Source organism: Typopeltis vanoorti, chromosome 11 (genome assembly GCF_054136105.1).
Source record: "Typopeltis vanoorti isolate ZY-2024b chromosome 11, IOZ_Tvanoo_1.0, whole genome shotgun sequence".
Lineage (NCBI taxonomy): Eukaryota > Metazoa > Arthropoda > Arachnida > Uropygi > Thelyphonidae > Typopeltis > Typopeltis vanoorti.
The window spans coordinates 118,690,333-118,712,538 of NC_143559.1; the positions used below are offsets into that span (position 1 = coordinate 118,690,333).

The window sequence follows — 22,206 nt, forward strand, 5'->3', positions numbered from 1 at the left end:
GGACATGGACTGGTTATTATTAACACAATGTTCCAACATAAAAATGTGCACAAATTCGCATGGAGAGAAAAGGCAAGGAATAAGAAAAGTCTCATTGATTTTGTAATTGTTGATAGTGAGATTTTTTCCTTGGTGCAGGACACCAGAGTGTACGAAGGATTTGAAATTGGAAGTAATCACAAGTTAGTCTTGAGCAGGATAAAATTGAATTTCATATTGAAAAGAAAAACATGTAAGAAAGTTTTAAAGCGAATAAAAGTTGAGCAGCTCTCATATGTGAATTGCAGACTAAAATACACAAATATTATTCAAGAAAAAATGAAAGAGTTTGAGAACAGGAACCAAACCTTTGAGATTCAAACGAAAACACTGATTGTTTCAGATAGAGGGGCATGTAGTGAGGTTGTCTGCAAGGATAGAAAAATCAGAACTCCTAGGTGGACACAGGAAGTTAAAGAGGCAGTGAAGGAAAAGAAGAAAGCATATCAAAATATCCTATCAAATAAGTCAGCTTGTACTCTTAGAGAATACAGAGACCAATGTAAGAAAGCTATGTAAAACTAGCTAAATAAAAGTCATGAGAGGACTCTGGTAATAATATAGAAAATAAAAGAAGTGGCAAGATATTCTGGAGGTTGTTGAAGAAGCTCAGAAATGAAGGAAAGAGTGCTGTAAAAGGAATTAGAGATGATAAAGGTGACATGAAAACAGGAGAAAAAAATATCTTTGAAGTATGGAGTAATTACTTCAAAAAATTGCTAAATGAAACAAGCAGTGATGACAGCACAGTGGTAAAAAACACTGACCAGGCATGCAGACAGGAATACATATCCATACTTCAAGTAGAAAAAGCCATCAAAAGCCTGAAATGTGGAAAGGTAGCAGGAGTAGTTGATATTCGACCAAAACTGCTCAAGTACAAAGGTATAAAAGTCTTATAGTGGCTGCACTGCATAGCTCAAAAGGCCTGGACAGAGGGACGAATTCCAGATGATTGGAGTAGAGCTCTCATAGTACCCCATATATAATAAGGGAAATAAAACTGAATGGGAGATTACCAAGGTATTTCTCTACTAAGTGTTCCTGGTAAGATATATGCAAGTATTATTATTATTATTATTACAGGCAACTCCAAGGAGTCTACAGACTCATCAAGGGAGCCCTAACATCATGTCAAGAACAACTATTCGGTATTCACACAGCATCTATCATACCTCGCCTTGAATTCATTCACGGTCACAGCACCCACAACAGACTCTGGCAGCTTATTCCACTCATTCACCACTCTCCAAGTAAAACACCTAGCTCTAACACCCCTGCTAACCACATTCTTGCCCAGCTTCCATGTATGGTCCTCCTACCACCAGTTCTATTCTCAAAAATATCTTCTGGATTAATCTTATAGAAACCCTTCAGTAATTTGAATGTCTCAATCATATCACCCCCTCCTTTGCCTATTGTCCAATCTCTGCAACCAACAAATCTTCAACCTATTCTCATAAGGTTAATTCCACAAACCTGCTATCAACTTTGTCATTCATCTCTGGATCCTCTGCACCTCCTCCCCATCAAGAAGAAACCCTGGCACACATATCTGGGCACAGTAGTCTAGATGGGGTCTTATCAAAGCTCGATATAGAGGAACAATAACTTGTTTGTCTCTGCTTGTTAATGTATTTTTCAGAAGCCAAGTGATTTGATGAGCTGATTAGCTAATTTTGCAATGTGCCTCCATAAACTTCAATTCCCTATCCACCAACACTCCCAAATCCCTGGCCTCATCAATCTCCTGGAGTACTGTTCCACCAATGTGATATACTGCTGCTATTCTTTTCATCCCAAAATGCATAACCTTACACTTTGCCACATTAAATTGACATCCATTTTCCCTAGCCCAGTCCTCTAAACTATCCAAATCATCCTGTAAAATTTTGACATCCTGTGCACTCACAATTGAACTACCCAACTTTGCATCATCAGTAAACACATGAACACTTCCTCTCAGATTCTTTCCTATATCATTGATGAACAAATTGAAAAGTAGTGGTCCAAGAACAGAGCGCTGCAGCACACCACTAGTCGCAAGCTGTCTTTTGGACTCAACTCCTGAATAAACCACTCTCTGGTATCTCTCAATCAACCACCCTCCTATCCATCTCACCAACCCTATATTCATCCCCATCTGCTCCAGTTTACTAATTAGAGTTCCATATGGTATCCTGTCAAAGGCCTTTGCAAGGTCCAGTAGAATCACTGTAAACCCATTACCCTTATCCAGTTCGGCGATTACCATCTTTCTTCACCTATCACCAAAAATTCTTCCTTCTTGTTCCTAATACTCCTAGCATTAGCGTACATGAATTTCAGACCCCCATTAACCCCATCCCTACCTTGATGCTTTATACTAACTATCCCATTTTGATTTATTGTCCTTATTCGCTCGGGCATTTTATTCTCATTCATACACTCAACTGCCTCCCTATGGTCTGCATATCTAACCCCCCCCTCCCTTAATAAATCTAGTTTACCTGATTCTGCACATCCACTTCATTCAACAACACATTTTCTAGTTTCCTTACACCACATCCATTCAAATGCAAACCATCCATCTTATATAGATCCTTTCGCCCATCGAACTCACTCCACACATCCACAAATTCCACACCACTCGTCATACATAACCCACGCATAAAGTCATTTGCAATTATGGCCCTCCTTTTAAACACTTCACTGTCATACCATGGAAAAAGATTAATCATCCTAACTCTCTCACTCTTTTCTTTTGCTACCTCAAAAAATTCATTCAGGTCCTCTATCATTTCCATTTTATCTCCTTTCAAGTCATTTGTACCTGCCACAACAATAATTTCTTTCACCCTTTCCTTTTGCTCTCTAACAGACTCAGTTACATCCATGATGGTCACACCAGGTTGGTATGATTTTGTCAAATCCTCTACTAACACACCTCGTACAAACAAATCTCCATACAGCACTCTCTCCTTCATTTTGTTTAAGTTCACACTCATACTCTTATTTTTCCTATCATACTTTTTATTGTTGGCTGGTACACTCAGTGGACTTTTGTTCATACCCTCTAGCTGCTGCTTTGCTCTTTGTATCGCTCCGCTCAACAACGCAATCTCACTCATAGCATCTATCTCATCTTTTTTATTTTCTGTTAAACCAATAATTTGCTCTGTATTAATACCATCATTCACACTTTCTACATTCACGCCCTCACAGTTCTCAGGTACAACCTCGCCATTTCTTGTCATATCACTATTTTCTTCATTCTGAAGTTTGACAAAAATATCACACTCATGACATGAAATACACTTTAATTCCTCATTTTCCTTACATTTTCTACACACATTCACTCCTTTATTATCATCTAACCATACTCCAACTGCACTCCGCGAGGCGTACATTTCGCAGATAGTGCACTGAATAATCTCCTTTATATTACAGTTATTGAATAAAGATGGTGAACCATTATTACTAGCTGCCATTTTTCCTTCTTATGGGGGCCATACTCACTTCTATCGTACTTTATCAAATTAATAATTGGAACAACAAAAACACCAAAAAGACACACTAAGATACGCAAAGCAAACAAAACTATGTAATATTCAAGTAAATTTGTCAATGATAACTTAAAATAACACTTACCTTATCAGGAGCTCTCAACGAACATTACGAATCCCTCTAGCGGCAACCCCCCAATTCTTCTCAACCATTTCTCAAGTATACTTGAGAAATGGTTGAGAAGAATTGTGGAAGAGAAGCTTGGTGAAGAACAAGCTGGATTCAGGTCAAATAGAGGCTGTCAGGATCAGATTTTTACTTTATGACAGATAGTTGAGAAATCAACGGAATATAACAAAGATCTGAATTTAAATTTTGTAGATCTGGAAAAGGCATATTACAAAGTGCCAAGAGAGAAGCTATCTGAAACACCAGAGTACACCCCCTTGTGGGTAAAAAAAAAAAAAAAAAAAAAAAAAAAAATCACATTTGACATCCGTAGAACCCATATTCACCCATACCTCACGTGGTTTTGGCAATGATGTCTTCTGCTAGAATAAGTAGTAGGGTCGCATATTCCCTTTCCACTCAAAGTTTGTAGGACAATCACAAACATCCATGCCCATGGCAGGGTTCAAACCCTCTTGGCTGGAGAGCGGACACGCTAACCACTCGGCCAACTAGGCCAGCTATGGTGTCAATGGGGCATTATATCAAGCAATATTTAAGTCTTAATTTGAGTTGTAAGTCAGCAGTTAGAATTGAAGGAAGTACAGGAAGATGGTTTAAAGTTAAATTTGGTGTCAGACAAGGATGTACATTATCCCCTCTGTTATTCATTATTTATATGGATCACATTATGAAGGAAAGTGGTATTAAACCTGACATCAAAATTGGAGATGTTAATCTCAGCTCTTTGCTTTATGTGGATGATGTTATACTTCTAAATAAATCTGCTACAAGTGTGCAAGATTCTCTGACTAAATTGAATAACAGTTAATAGATATGGTATGAAGATCAGCAATAACAACACGAAGACAATGAAGATAGGCAGAAGCATTGAAAATATCAACTGCATTGAGAATGGAGAACTTATAGAACAAGTGAAACATTTCAGCTATTAGGCATGATTTTTAGTGATAATGGTAAATTAAATATGGAAATAGACATCAGAATCAATAAGACTGGTGTGTTAGGAAGTCAAATGAATAAATGTTATATGGAATAAGAGAGAAATTAGCCAAAACATTAGATTAGCTGAATACAAGACAGTATTCAAGCCAATTTTAACTTATGGATGTGAGAACTGGTTCAGAAGTAAAACACTTGACCATAAACTAGAGACCACAGATATGAGTGTCCTGAGAAGGATCAGAGGCATGAACAGATGGCAACAATGGCAATAATATATTAAAAACGAGGATATTAGGAAAGAACTTGACATTGTCTGCATCTAGGAATGTGCTAGCAGAGCTAATCTCAGGTGGTCACTTAAACAGAATGGGAGAGGAAAGATTAGCAAAACAAGTGTTCTCTACAGTTGGCAGGAAAAAGACCCAGAGGAAGACCAAGATATAGGTGAATTGATAGAGTAAAAAGTGCCTTGGAAGATAGAAATACAAAATCTAATAATGTTGGGGTCTTGACAGGTAACAGACTGATTTGGAGGAAAATTGTAGATAGGAAGTTAGTAATGATGTAATTTTTCATGTAGTACTATCATATCCATATCAGGAATTTGATTATGATAAATCTAATTGTTAAATGGAAAGTAAATATCAAATTACCAACTGAATCTCCACAAGGGTGGTTGGCCTTTGGTTCAGCAACTGCAATTTTTCTACCCTGAAAGGTAAAAAAATTAAAAATTATTAAATCAATAATTAATAAAGAATATTGAAAACAATGTAACATTTATGTGTAAAGAAATTTCAACACATTCATCAGCCACTTCATAATTTGTCAATGCATATACATATATATATATATGTATGTGTGTGTGTGTGCATATAAACATCCATCTGTGTATATACAGTAAAACCTTGTTTTTAAGTTCCCGCAATTTACATTTTCCTTCCATTTACGTCATTTTCTGTTGGTCCCGTCTTAAGGCCTATTCTTATGATATATTGTTTTCCTACCATTAACAACTTGATGTGGACGTTATTTTCCGTCATTTACAGTTTTTTCTAGGATGGCAACACTGATTTTCAAATCGATTTCCTCTCATTGAAATCTGCACATTTCTATTCCCAGATGGAGTTGCTTTCGGCTGTAGTTTCGTTTCTGCCATCATGGTGACTTGCACACTTGCAGCAGTGATGTAGTGATGAGCGATACCATGATTTTTCAATCACAGTATGAATTGATACCGTGAAGTTTTCATATCAGTAATTTTAAACTGTCAGTAGCTCGTGACACCCGTAACGTGTTGTGATGTGATTTCACATTCACAGTGCTGTATTGAAATTGTGAACAAGGATCATACACAAATTGTGAAATCACATTCACGTTTCTACCAAGTAACAGTTGTTACTCATGAATATTAGATATCAGTGAATAAACCACAGTTCGTGAAATATCACTTCACCATCTTGCAGGGTTGATGTTCGTAGTTGCAATTCAGAAGCATGTGGTATATTGCAAAATTTCTGCTATGTAATTTAACGTGTGATAGTTGCTTTCAAGTTGAGGTGGTGGATGATCCATGTTAGTAACATAGAGAAAAAAAAAGACAGAAAACGTATTTCGGTAGAAGAAAATATGGCATTTCTGCGACGTGTAGATTGGCATGCCGGAACACGTGTGCAATTAGCAAAAGATCTTTGACTCTCCTTGTCCACTTTGAACACGATAGTAAAAAACAGGTCAAGCATTGATAATTTTTTGACAATTATATGTCAAAAAAACGAAAATATACCCGGACATCAACATACGAATTGGATAAACTTGTGGCGGAGTGATTTGTTTCTACGAGAGCGTCGGATATTCCAGTCAAAGGTATCATACTCTGAGCAAAAGCCCTTGAATTTGTTGCGAGTTTGGGGATTAATGGTTTTACTGCATCAAATGGATGGATGGATCGTTTCAAGACTTGTCACAATATTGTGTATAATCAAGTGTGTGGAAAAAGTAATAGTGTTGCAGGGGAAACTGTAAATCAGTGGAAACATGAACTAAAGACTATTATTCAGGACTATGAACCAAAAAATATTTTCAATGTTGATGAAACTGGGCTCTTTTATAACATTCTGCCAAGTAAAACATTGAATTTTAAAGGAGAGAAGTGTCATCGACAAGAACATATCCTGTTAATTACCAAGAGATAGTAATTTATTTGCCAGTCTCTTCAAGACTACTGGTGGAGATTGAACTGTCCAGTCAGTCTCCTAAAATAGTTAGATAGGGTTTTAAAAAAGCCTTGCTTACTTCCAATAGGGAAATAAAAGGTGTCGGCTGATTTATTTATAATTTATGAGTTTTCTTTCATTGTCTTTTTAATTTTATCAGCATTTTTGATTATTTTTACAGCGGAAAGGTGAAAAGTAGTTCCCTACAAACAGTAAGACATTAATAACTTCTATTTTTTCTCCCAATGCTACAGATTTATGTGGCCTTTTAGCAACATTTTCACTGGCAATTGCACTTTTGCTCTTACGATCAGAAACAGTTCTGGTTTTATTTAAAAAAAAAAAACACAATGTAAAAGTTCAGACTAAACCTCGATAATGTAGTCTAGATAAATAGATAGTATTGAAGTTTGCATAACAAACTCGCAATTATTATTATTATTCCGTGCAACTTTAAGGAGTAGACAGACTCATTGAGGGAGGCCCTAACATCATGTCAAGAACAACTATTCAACATTCACACATCATACCTCGCCTTGAACTCATTCATGGTCGTAGCACTCACAACAGACTCTGGCAGCGTATTCCACTCATTCACCACTCTCCAAGTAAAAAACTAGCTCTAACACCCCTGCTAACCACATTCTTGCCCAGCTTCCATGTATGGCCCCTAGTATACTAGAATGGCCCTAGTCCTCCCACCACCAGTCCTATTCTCAAAAATATCTAATGGATTAATCTTATAAAAACCCTTCAGTAATTTGAATGTCTCAATCATATCACCCCTTTTCTGCCTATCGACCAATTTTTGCAACCCACAAATCTTCAACCTGTTCTTGTAAGGTTCATTCCACAGACCTGCTATCATCTTGGTCACTCATCTCTGGATCCTCTGCACCTCCTCCCCATCAAGAAGAAACCCTGGCACCCATATCTGGGCACAGTAGTCTAGATGGGGTCTTATCAAGGCTCGATACAGAGGAAAAATAACTTGTTTGTCTCTGCTTGTTAAAGTATTTTTCAGAAGCCAAGTGATTTGATGAGCTGATTTAGCCACTTTTGCAATGTGCCCCTAAACTTCAATTCCCTATCCACCAACACTCCTAAATCTCTGGCCTCATCAATCTCCTGGAGTAGGGTTCCACCAATGTGATATACTGCTGCTATTCTTTTCACCCCAAAATGCATAACCTTACACCTTGCCACATTAAATTGACATCCAATTTCCCTGGCCCAGTCCTCTAAACTATCCAAATCATCCTGTAAAATTTTGACATCCTGTGCACTCACAATTGAACTACCCAACTTTGCATCATCAGCAAACAAGTGAACACTTCCTCTCAGATACTTTCCTATATCACTGATGAACAAATATAAAAGTAGTGGTGGTCCAAGAACAGAGCCCTGCAGCACACCACTAGTCAAGCCGTCTTTTGGACTCAACTCCTGAATAAACCACTCTCTGGTATCTCTCCATCAACCACTCTCCTATCCATCTCACCAACCCTATATCCATCCCGAACTGCTCCAGTTTACTAATTAGAGTTCCATATGGTATCCTGTCAAAGGCCTTTGCAAGGTCCAGTAGAATCACTATAAACCCATTACCCTTATCCAGTTCAGCCATCACTGTGTTATAAAACATGAGCGAGTTACTGAGGCATGATCTACCCTTCACAAAACCATGTTGTCCCCATACAATATCCCATTTTCATCTATCCAATCCTGTATTCTTTTCTTGACTAATTTTTCCAAGACCTTGACAAGGATTCCTGATATGCTAATCGGTCGGTAATTTACAACAGCAGTCTTGGAACCTCCTTTATGCAGTGCAACTATTTTCCCCTCTTTCCACCTCCTTGGGACTCACCCAGACCTGAGACTCAAATTAAACAAAATGGTCAAGGGTACTGACAATTCTTTAGCTGCTTCACGTATGACACGAGCTGGTATACCATCCAATCCCACAGATGTATTAACATTGAGGTTATGCATTAGACTACTCACTTCATTCACCACAATTCCCGTATAATCTATTGGTTCATTCATTTCTGCAATGTCACCACCTGGATGATATATTCTTGCAAAGTGCTCACTCAGTAACTCAACTATATCAACTGATTCAGTTACCTCCCTTCCATCGGCATTCTTTAAAATCATTCTGCGATATACATTTTTTTTTTACTTGCAACATGTCGCAAAAAACTGTTTATGATTCTCTTTAGCCTGCATGGCCAATGTTCTTTCGTAATCCTTTTTTGCTTTTTCTTACCACACTCGTTACCCTTCTGACCTGCGTTTTATACCGTTCATGTGTCTACCGGTCACCTTTCTCCTTAAATTTCCTCCATAGTTGTTTCTTTTTTTGCAGCTCAAGCTTAATGGTGTTATTCATCCATTTAACCCCTACTATTTAACCCATGGCACTGAACCAATCAAACTCCTAAGCTTGTCATACTTACCAGCCCGATAATTCCACATGTACCCTGTCGTAATTGTAAATTACACACCTTTAGCCACCTCCCAAGTCAAGACCTATGATCACTCTCACCAATTGGTGGCAATGTGGTCATATTTGTTACAGCGAAATCCTCAGATGCAATTACTAGGCCAAGCACTCTCTGATCCCTAGTATTTTCCATTACATGCTGTCGCAGATAGTTATCCCTTAATAACCACATAAAATCCAATTCCTTCCTCCTGTGTGTCCTCTCTTCACTCCAATCAATGCGACCATAGTTGAAATCTCCCATAATAATTACCCTCCTTCCACTCATTTCTTCTATTTGCTTGTGCATACTATCTCCACCATCTTTTCCATCACCTGGTCCATAGCAGTACCCAATTGTATATTTTGTTCTGCTAGCCACAATCTCACACCAAATGGCCTCAAATGTGTTCTTTTCTCTATCCTGCAATTCAACTTCTATTCTCCTTGGCTGCAGCTCATCAGCTATCATCAACAATACTCCACCCCCCATTTTATTTTCCCTGTCATTGCTGAACACACTATACCCATCACATTCAATCCCACTAGCTATATCATCTACAGTCAGCCATGTTTCACTAATGCCAATAACCTGTGGTCTGGAAGTGCCAATCATGGCCAAAAATTCTTCCTTCTTGTTCCTAATACTCCTAGCATTACCGTACATGAATTTTAGACCCCCATTAGCCCCATCCCTACCTTGATGCCTTATACTAACTATCCCATTCTGATTCGTTGTCCTTATTCGCTCGGGCATATTATTCTCATTCATACACTCAACTGCCTCCCTAAGGTCTGCATATCTACCGCCCCCTTAATAAATCTAGTTTACCTGATTCTGCACATCCACTTCATTCAACAACACTTTTTAAAGTCTCCTTACACCAAATCCATTCAAATGCAAGCCATCCATCTTATATAAATCCTTTCGCCCATCGAACTCACTCCACACGTCCACAAATTCCACACCACTCGTCATACATAACCCATGCATAAAGTTATTTGCAATTATGGCCCTCCTTTTAAACACTTCACTGTCATACCACGGAAAAAGATTAATCATCCTAACTCTCTCACTCTTTTCTTTTGCTACCTCAAAAAATTCATTCAGGTCCACTATCATTTCCATTTTATCTCCTTTCAAATCATTTGTACCTGCCACAACAATAATTTCTTTCACCCTTTCCTTTTGCTCTCTAATAGACTCAGTTACATCCATGATGGTCGTACCAGGTTGGTATGATTTTGTCAAATCCTCTACTAACACACCTCGTACTAACAAATCTCCATACAGTACTCTCTCCTTCATTTTGTTTACGTTCACATTTTTCCTATCATACTTTTTATTATTGGTTGGTACACTCAGTAGACTTTTGTTCATACGCTCTAGCTGCCGCTTTGTTATTTGTATCGCTCCGCTGAACAACACGATCTCACTCATTGCATCTCTCATCTTTTTTATTTCCTGTTAAACCATTAATTTGCTCTGTATAAATACCATCATTCACACTTTCTACATTCTCGCCCTCACAGTTCTCTGGTACAACCTCACCATTTCTTGTCATATCATTATTTTCTTCATTCTGAAGTTTGACAGAAATATCACATAATTATAATCACAAATATTAAGTAAAGAGCCACTGCGAAATGCAACATAGTAATCTGACACACAATGCTTAGTCTGCCCAGTAGTGGTGTGCAGTGACTTTCACTAGTAGTGGGTAGTGGCAGTACAGAATAGTATTTTCCTGCGACTATGAAAGAACTACAAAAATTTTTTGGTGATGACATTTTTTGTAAAGACATCAAACTTCAAAAATGTCACTCTTAAGTGTTGATCAGTCATGTAATCCAAAGGGTCTTGGCATCTTCCTTTGCTCAGCATGGAGATTGAAATTACAGAACTAAATACATGCTTTCTAGTTGCATTTTCCTCTCAATGCCTGTGCACATTTCACATTTTACAAGTCAAACAGCAAACTTCAACCTCCACTTTTGAGAGAGGAATATTTTTAGCCCTGATCATGTTAGATTGGATAATGTTCAACCATTGTAAATCAAAGGCCTACCATATTTCGGATAAGAGATAGTTGTAGTTTTTTTTTTTACTTGGTTACAAAGTAAATTATGCTTTATTTAAAAGCATAATTAATATATATAAATTATATAAGTATAATTTATTTTGTAACCAATTAAGTAAAATAATCTTATACCTGATATTTTGAAACCCTAATATCTTTGATATCCTTTGTATCCATGCTAAAATTTCTTCATTCCCTTGAAATGCAGGTGACAGATCTATGTACAGTAGTCCAGATGTAGTATGATCTATACCCACGGTGGCCAAACTGCAGCTCGCGAGCCGCATGTGGCTCTTCTTAAGTTTTATTGCAGCTCAACTAACAAATAAAAAATATTTACAATTTTTCTTAATTTTCAAGCAAACGTCGGGAAATCACCTAATAAAGTTTTTCTGAATGATGATAATTTAAAAAACTCGAGGCAAAGCCAAAAAAAAAGGAAAAAAAAAAATCGAAGTTTTTCTCTAAAAATCATCGATGTTTGTTTACCATCCCTAATAAGCTGTATTTTGCTGCTCGATTGGTCAATGTTTTTGAGTGGCTTGATGAAATTTGCTGTTCATATGCTGTTCGGCAATGTAGTTATATTTATATTACCTTGTCAGAAAATTTAAAAAGATACATTACTGAATTTCATACTTCTTATATTAATAAAAAGGTAATAATTTAAATTCCAAATGATTTAAATATTAATATTTTATTTTTAAAATTTTAGTATAGAATATTTTGCAGCATGACTCTTGAAAATAAACAGAAGCAGAAGTATATCGACGAACATAGAAATTTTAAAGAAGAAGACTTTTTATTATTGAGAAAAATGATAAAGCTTTTTGCCTCATCTGTAGTTCAACAGTGAGCAATTTCAAAGTAGGGAATTTAAAACATCATTATGAAAAATTGCATCGCAAGTTTTCGTCTTAATATCCAGAAAAATCTGAAACACGAATTAAAAAGCTTAAAACATTGAAATCTTCAGTTTAATAACCAAATTAACTTCGTGACAAAAATTACTAAAGAATCTAAAACTGTAATAGAGACTAGTTTTAAAATATCATGGAACATCGTACGTGCAAAACGGTCTTATACCCAAGGAGAATTTATTAAGCAAAACATTCTTGATACAATTGAGTCACTGGACCCTAATAATTCAAAACTTTTAAAGTTAATTACCGACATTCCTACCTCACGACATACAATTGAACGTCGAATTTCAGAAATAAACGTGGATTTATTATCAAAATTAGAAAATGATATAAAAGATTGTGTAGCATTTGGTTTGTCGCTTGATGAATCAACTGACATTACATCATCATCATCAAATTCCTGCCATGTAAGGGGTGTACAGCATATGATAGTACTACATGAAAAAAATTACATCATTACTAACTTCCTATCTATAAATTTTCCTCCAAATCAGTCTGTTACTTGTCAAGACTCCAACATTATCAGATTTTATATTTCTATCGTCTAAGGCACTTTGTACCGTATCAAACCACCTACATCTTGGTCTTCCAATGGGCCGTTTTTTGCCAACCTGGCAGAGAACACTTGCTTTTGCTAATCTTTCTTTGCCCATTCTGTTTAAGTGACCATACCACCTGAGATTTTCCTGGATGCTGACAATGTCAAGTTCTTTCCTAATATCCTCGTTTTTAATATGATATTGCCATTGATACCATCTGTTCATGCCTATAATCTTTCTCAGGACTCTCATATCTGCGGTCTCTAGTCTTTGGTCATGTGTTTTACTTCTGACCCAGCTCTCAGATCCATAAGTTAAAACTGGTTGAACACTGTCATGTATACTGCTAATTTAGTGTTCCGACTAATTTCTCTCTTATTCCATATGAATTTATTCAATTTACTTCCCACCATAACAGCTTTGCTGATTCTGTTGTCTATTTCTATATTTAATTTACCGTCTTCAGTAAAAATCGTGCCTAAGTAGATGAAATGTTTTACTTGTTCCACAGGTTCTCCATTCACAACACAGTTGACATTTTCAATGATTCTGCCTATTTTCATTGTCTTTGTCTTTTTATTGCTGGCCTTCATACCATATCTATTACAGCAGCTATTCAATTTAATCAGAGAATCTTGCAGACTCGTAGCAGATTTATTGAGAAGTATAACATCGTCTGCATTAATGTCAGCAAAGAGCTGACATTAACATCTCCAATTTTGATATCATGTTTAATACCACTTTCCTTCATAATGTGATCCATACAGATAATGAATAACACAGTGGATAATGTACATCCTTGTCTCACACCAGATTTAACATTAAATCATCTTCCTATACTTCCTTCAATTCTAACTGCTGACGTACAACTCAAATAAACACTAAGTATTGCTTGATATAATGCCCCATTCACACCATATAACTACAGTGTATTGAATAGCTTCTCTCTTGACACCTTGTCATATGCCTTTTCCAAATCGACAAAACTTAAATACGGATCTTTGTTATATTCCCATGTTTTCTCAACTATTTGTCGTAAAGTGAAGATCTGATCCTGACAGCCTGTATTTGGCCTGAATCCAGCTTGTTCTTCACCCAGTTTTTCTTCCACAATTCTTCTCAACCATTTCTCAGTTATACTTGCATAGATCTTGCCAGGAACACTCAGTAGGGAAATACCTCTGTAATTTTCACATTCAGTTTTATTTCCCTTTTTATATATGGGTACTATGAGAGCTCTACTCCAATCATCGGGAATTCGTGCCTCTGTCCAGGCTTTCTGAAACTATGCAGTGCAGCCACTGTAAGACTTTTATACCACTATACTTCAGCATTTCTGGTCGAATATCATCTACTCCTGCTGCCTTTCCACATTTCAAGCCTCTGATGTCTTTTTCTACTTCAAGTATGGATATGTATTCCTAACTGCATGCCTGTTGAGTGTTTTTTTACCACTGTGCTATCACTGCTTGTTTCATTCAGCAATTTTTCGAAGTAATTACTCCATACTTCAAGGATATCTTTTTCTTCCGTTTTCATGTCACCTTTTTCATTTCTAACTCCTTTTACAGCACTCTTTCCTCCATTTCTAAGCTTCTTCAACAACCTCCAGAATATCTTACCACTTTCTTGAGATTTGTTTTCTATGTTCTTGCCAAAGTCATCCCATGAAGTTTGTTTAGCTAGTTTTACATAGTGTTTAGCATTCTTGCATTTGTCTCAGTATTCTCTAAGAGCACAAGATGACTTATGTGCCATGAACTTTTGATATGCTTTCTTCTTTTCCTTCACTGCCTCTTTTAACTTCCTGTGTCCACCATTTTTCTATCCTTGCAGACAACTTCACCACATGCCTCTCTAGCTGAATCAATCAGGGCTTTCTTCAAGGCTTGCCACTGAATCTCCAAGGTTTGATTCCTGTTCTCATTTTTTCTTCAATCATCTTTGTGTATTTTAGTCTACAGTTCACATCTGAGAGCTGCTCAACTTTAATTTGCTTTAAAACTTTCTGACATGTTATTCTTTTCAATATGAAATTCAATTTTATCCTGCCCAAGACTAAATAGTGATCACTTCCCATTTCAAATCCTCTGTACACTCTGGTGTCCTGCACCAGGGAGAAAACATCACTATCAACAATAACATAGTCAATGAGACTTTTCTTATTCCTTGTCTCTTCTCTCCATGTGAATTTGTGCACATTTTATGTTGGAACATGGTATTAGTAATAACCAGTCCATGTCCTGAGCAGAAATCCAACAGATATTTGCCATTATTATTAGCTTTGCTCTTTTCTCCAAATTTTCCCAAAATATTTTTGTATGTCTCACAATCATTTCCTACTCTGCTATTTAGATCCCAACAAGGACCCTGGTGCAGGACACCAGAGTGTACAGAGGATTTGAAATTGGAAGTGATCACTATTTAGTCTTGAGCAGGATAAAATTGAATTTCATATTGAAAAGAATAACATGTTTCGTCCTTGAGGACAGAGTGACACAAGAAGAATTATTAAATTTAATAGCATTAAAAGATAGTACTTGTGGCGTTGATATTAAGGAAGCTTTTTGATGTTGCTCTTAAAAATATTCCAAAAAGTAAATTAATAAGTGTGGCTACTGATGGAGCAGCAGCAATGGTGGGTAAGAATGCAGGATTAATTTGACTTTTAAAAAAAGATGAAAGCATTCCCGATTTGATTCCATTTCATTATATTTTGCATCGAGAACATCTTGTTGCAAAACACTTTAATTCTGAATATGTGTTTACACCACTCATAAAAATCGTAATTTCATTCGGATCAATGTAAAAAACCACCGTCAGTTTCGAAATTTTATTGATGCAATTGATTTGAATGAACAAATAAATGATTTATCGTTGTACTGCATAGTGAGATGGTTATCTACTATGATGTATTGAACAAATTTCTAGCTTCACTGGAACCTATTATCGAATTCCTAGACATAAAAAAGCAACCATATCCGCAATTAAAAAACAATGAATGGATTCAGGACTCAATGTTTTTTACCGATATAATGGAACATTTACAAAATTTTAATGTGCTGCTAAAAGACAAGGACAAGAATATTTCAGAATTGAGTCAGAGTATTTTTAGTTTTTTAAAAAAATTACAACTCTTTCAAAAAAATATAAGTGAAAAGACATTCAATCACTTTCCACATTTGATAAAAGCAATTTCAGGATATGATATTCTTCCTACAGCCATCAGTAACTATCGAGCAAAATTAAACAACCTGTTGGACGATTTTGAAGAACGATTTGTTGACTTACAAGAATTAAAACCATCCATTGCATTTCTATTAAATCCATTTGAAATTGATGTAATTAACAATGGTTTCCTGCTTTTAAAAAGCTTACTTCCTGGAACGGCATCAGGAGAAATGCAAGAAGACGAAGGTCTTAAAGTGTTACATAAATCAGTAAATTCAATCAACAAATTTTGAAAATGTGTACCTACCATAAAGTACAGCCATTTAAAAAATGCAGGATATCGTTTATTATCAATTTTTGGATCGACATATGATGTTGAATCACTGTACTCAACGATGAAATTTGTAAAATCCAAGTATCATTCTCAATTAACAAACCAACATTTGAAAGAATTAATAAGAAGTTCAATTACTAATTACAAACCAACTTATCAAAAATTAGTTGCTAACTCAGAAATCCATAAATCTTCTACTAAAGATTTATGGATTTATAAAAAAATTTACATTTTTTTATTTACTAAAGAGTAAATAAAAAAATGTAAATGCATGTAAAAAAATATGTAACAATAAATATAATGTTTCAAAAACTTTTTTTCCCTTATTCCTTATAAATGATATTGCATTTATATGTGTACGTATATGACTGACATAGACCTTTGGGATGTGGCTCTTAACAATTTCTGGTAGGTAACTAGGGCTCTTGCTGCAAAAACTCTGGCCATCCCTGATCTATACAACAGAACCACCACATGCTTACTTATTTTATAGATGTCATTCTTAAAATTGCATTGTTGTAATCTGATGGTTAGTCCTTACTGACTTTGAAAAATATCCCTACAACCACTATTGACCATCTCAAGATTCATTGCCTTCTGTGTGGAAATATGTATAAGCTACCAATCGACTACACATATTTCCATCTTTAAAACTCAAATCTTACACTTAGTCCCATTAAACTATTATTCCTAGTCAGCTCCCATCCTTCCAGCCTAATGAATCCTCCAAGAGCCACTATCAACACCATATCTAATAACTCTCCTATATATTTCTAACACTTCCCATATTCAGTTGAAACTAACTCTGGGACAGCTACTGCTTTGAAGAAATGAAGTCTATCTCAAGAGACAACTGAACTCATGTATACATAGATTCATTAAAAATGTCTCATAAGCGAGCCAATTCTCGAGAAACGAAGATTGGCTGATGTTTAAAAACAGTAAAGCTGTTTAAAAACTGCTTTACTAACACTATTTTTAATAAATAGTGGAATCTGCTGGTGAATGTTCCCTCTAACCTCTGCATATGTGCACACCAGTCAAAATGGGAGCATAACATGCCTAGTAACAGCATGCAAAATTTTTGTTTTCAGAATTTCTAATTTCCAAAATCAATAATTGTTGAATGTACTATAAAAAGGAATTTTGTCATACTTGTCACTTATTTTATTCAGTAATTTCTCCAATGTCTCTGTTCCAGTATTAATCTCATTCCAACTTAATACACTCTAATTAGTAAACTTTAAAGCCTGTGTATGTGGGGATGCTGATGTCTGTCAGCAAGTTGCAGAGGCAAATTTAGAGTGTCTACTGTCTAGACAGTACAATCACTTGAACAAATGGTAATGAATTTTTGTAGCCATGCAGATTTAAACAAATTAATTTAGAGTTTGTGGCTTTTGACTTTCACTATTGTGAGCACAGACTACCACACACACACACACATTGAGCCTAAGACTATGTAGACATTTTGCACACACTTTCATGTGCAAAATGTCTACATAGACATTTTGCACATGAAATATTGAAATGAAATATTGAAATATTTGCACACAATACAATTTCATGTGCACATGGGCAGGCAAAAATTAGAGAAAATATTGCTACTGGTATGGTATTACTCAATTTCAGAGGGAAATTTATATTCTCAACAATTAAAACAATAATGTTAGTTAAGTGCCCACTTAGCTAACATTGAAGTTTCAGAAGCAGGAGGTTGGTTTCAACCTCCTTCTTCTTCTTCTTTTTTTTTTATTTTTTTTATTACAGACTAGATTTTTTTTAATGACATATCACTTTTTTTTTTTAGATTAAGTACTTTATCTACTTCCTATAAAAAATTCCAATTCGGGTGAATTTTTTAGGAACACAGTAAGAAACTTATATTTCAAATATGGTTGAAATTGGCTGAACAATGACTTGAAGAGTTGAAAGATGCAATTTCTCCCTTCTCTTCCTTTTGGTCTCCAACGATATGCTGAGATAATAATCACTTTAAGAGGCTACTTTTGAATAACCTTGTATAACTTTATAAATCAATATTTTATAAAAACTGGCATATTACAAACAGATTTGCTCAGGGATAACAATTTAAAAAATTTTTAAACAATTTAAGTCAGGATATAGCGAATTTTTTTTTTTTTTTAATTTTCTAGAAGTTTTCAGCAATCTCAATTCATACTGCATATGGATAAAAATATGATACAAAAGGACAGTACTTAGTTAAATTATATGGCCTGATAGCTTCAAGAAAAGTTTGAATATTTTCTTCTGACTGAAGAATACAGGGGGTCTGCTCCAGATACTTGATTGTCTGTTGAAACAAGGAGAGAGAGAGGGAAAAAAATAATCAATCTAGACATTTAACACCATTCTTAAATAATCTGAATATGTATAATAATGAAAGATTTTGAGAACTAAGAAGATATGGCTCCCCTCCCCAATCAGAATGAATTAATTATGTTACTCTTAGTTCCAAAGTTTTTTTTTTAATTGAGGTGGCCCTAAATTTATCCTGATCACATTACACGTTAGCTACTTAACTCTCAATGTGCTTAATTTTTTTCCCCTTCCATCTCACAGTGATGTAGTCATTAAAATGACTTTTTAGGTATGTACTTTTATACTTTTCACTTTCCATTCTTTTATAATCCTATCTGTGTAGATCTGATAAAATTCCCTTACTACTTTAAATGTTTCTATCACATCACCTATATTCCCCTATCCATCAAACTGCAATTTATGGTTAGTTCAAGAAAGAAAGTTAAAGAAAGCTTTATCATTTGGTTACAAAGTAAATTATAACAGGCAAGAAATTATATTTCTTTCTAATGTGCCTGGTTGGCCGAGTGGTTAGCATATCCACTCTCCAACCAAAAGGCTGCAGGTTCGAATCCCGCCGTGGGTATAGATGTTTGTGATTGTCTGTGAAAATACTAGTGGTGGTGGTCAGCGGTAGATGGCATTGTTGTAGATGACGAAGGTAGTTGTGGTTCGTTGTAGTTGGTGGATTGAGTGATGGAGACAAAGAGTAGGTTCCCTCCCTCAATGAGTCTTTGGACTCCCTGGAGGTGCCACATAATAATAATAATTTACTCTTCAATTCACATTCCATCAGCATCTTCCCATAAACAACATTCCAGAGTCCTGAAATTACCTCACTGGTCTCTGGATCCTTGCCAATGTTTTCAAATAACAATGAAAACTAGGCAACCAAATTTGAACACAACAGTCTATATGTGGTCTGCCATAATCACTTCCTTATCATACCAGAAATGCAATGTGTAGTCTCTGCAACTCTTGCAATGTGTCCTCTAAAGATCAGCCCAATATCAAACTCCCTCCCACGCAAATCTCAAATCTCATTCACTTCCTGAAGTACATAACATTATATCTCAGCATTTCAAAATGCAATGCCTTGCACCTAGAAAACTACAATCCCACTTATCTCTCCACACTGTCTATTCAAACCTTCTTGAAGAGAACTGAATGCCAACAACATTCCTCATAATTCTCTCCAATTTTGCATCATCAGCAAAGAACTAAAGAATTTTACCCAATCCACATGAAATATCATAAGTTAAACAGCAGGGGTTACCAAGAACACAACACTGTGGTAACCATCACCAATTGCCTTCCTTTTCATGAGTTGCTCCGATGTACATTATTTGCTGGTGACATTCAGAGAGCCCATCCATTATCCAAGCCTATTTCTGCAGTTTCTATACCAGCCTGCAATGCATTAATCTATCAAAGCTTTTTTGTCAGCTTATCATAAAATGAAAACATTGGTAAAACAAGACCTACGCTTCACCCTATGCTGAGCATCATATAGAATCCTATGTCCATCACTGGAAACGTCCATCCTTGAACCATGCTTATATAGTGTGCTGTTTTGCCTTCTTTCCTCTCCTTAAGAATTTTGAGAAAAACTTTCATTAAATAAACAAGTCAAGGGCATAGCTAATTCTTTTACACAATCCTTAAAAATACATGGTGATATGTCATTCCATCGACATAGTAATATTAGCATCTAACACAATCAACACTTAATACCACTGAGTCTTTTATTTTTAGTCTATTATTTTACCCCCTTCAGAATAAAGTTCTTTATTTTACCTCTAGATGTTTACATTCCATCAAAAAAATATAATATATAAAGTTGCCCCAGTCCTAAAGATACTTCAGGTGCAAACTTTGTTTGCTTACACTTGGATAAAGGATTAAACTAAATATATAAAATAATATTTAAAGTTTCAGGCATTAGTAATCAGGCTATTCATGCTCCAGAAAAGAGAAGTTTTCAATGATCCTGGGTTTTCTAAACATTATTATATGTATACATTTTCAGGGAGTGGACAGGATTGGAAAGGGAACTGGAACGATTCCTAAAATCAAATATACACCAACAGGTTATGTGTACTTATCACATGTATGCATTTTTATATATTTTGCATGATCTTTTGATAAAATGCAAATTTATGGAGGTGAAGTTAATTTTTTATGTTCTAAATAAGTAATATTAACTTTTCTTTACCAACTTTCTGTAAGTCCGATGCTGTTATTACAGTCTTTTTAGCTAGCATTAAAAAAAAGATTATAGCACTTAGAATGCCAAGATCTCTGCCATCACATCATTTGGGAACTACTGCTCTATAGAAAAGAATGCACAGCTAAATTTATTAATCTCTCTCTCACTAATCACAATGAAAATAGAATTATACCTCATATGTTATGGTTGCTAAGCTTTCCTGCTTCATATTTTTCTTAGCTTTTTTCATGTTTTCATGGATGTCTTTCAGAAATGTTAATACCTAATTAAAAATAATTACATATAATATATTCTTCTAGTAATTTTAATAGTATCAATTTATTTACTTTCATAATGGTATTCATAGTAAAAACAATGAAGAACTGAAATGAGATATAATTTATCATCACCATACAATTCTGGGTATTACTATCAAGCAGTATACAGGAGACGGTATGATAGTGTTACATCCATCAAAAACAAAATTATAATATACGACTCATGAAAATATGTAATTTATTATCAATATTTTGTTATAGTCACTATAGCATCTTCAGAATACAAGAATAACTGAATACTGAACACAAAAGTAAAGATGGAGCAACAAACATATAGTCTAACACATCCTTCCAGAGCAGTAAATTTAAGGAAGCTGCTTACCGTATTTACTCTCCCTTGCATATATCTCACACCCCGATTTTAATTTACAAAAAAAAGAAATTCAAAAGTTTCACATATACTTTGCACACAAAAAAAGTTTAAAACTTTAAGAAATAGATAGCGAACGTTGTTAAGGACAGTTTAGATATTTTAAATAATAAATTACATGATAACCACAGTAATTAACTTTATTGAAATAAAGGTAATAAATAATTTATTATTTATAGTTATGCTGCTCAAAATTTCTGAACTAACCTTTAAAGATTAGTTCAGAAATTTTGGAATTCAGGTGAAGAGAATTAGCAATGTCAGCTTGCTTTTGTCATTGAGTTGCATGATCGTTTGTTAATAGCACACCAATCATATGCACATCTTCATAGCTGCACCATCTCTACTGGAATACCATTGCTGTCCGTTTCACACTCCACTTTCACTTCTCATTAGTCATTTGTGAAGCACTGTTCATAATGTATCTCAAGTCTTGTAAATTACGTAATTTCTGCTTGAAATATGGAGAAACATTCAAGTTACAGTGCTGGTTTTAAACTCAAAGATTATATGATTCCGAAATGATAAAAGGACAAACAATAATGAAGCTGGTAAA

At 35.3% G+C, this 22,206-nt stretch overlaps 1 protein-coding gene across 2 annotated transcripts in view; it reads right to left on the minus strand.

Annotated features, from left to right (window-relative positions):
- The window catches only part of Polr3I (RNA polymerase III subunit I), a 76,967-nt gene that overhangs the window by 3,039 nt on the left and 51,722 nt on the right, over nucleotides 1-22,206 (minus strand). For both annotated transcript variants that reach the window (XM_090400311.1, XM_090400312.1), the window contains 3 exons: nucleotides 21,136-21,225; nucleotides 18,631-18,725; nucleotides 5,313-5,370 (listed from right to left, as the gene is read on the minus strand). In XM_090400311.1, coding sequence (XP_090256437.1) covers nucleotides 5,313-5,370; nucleotides 18,631-18,725; nucleotides 21,136-21,225 — 243 coding nt within the window. The remainder of the gene's footprint in view (nucleotides 1-5,312; nucleotides 5,371-18,630; nucleotides 18,726-21,135; nucleotides 21,226-22,206) is intronic.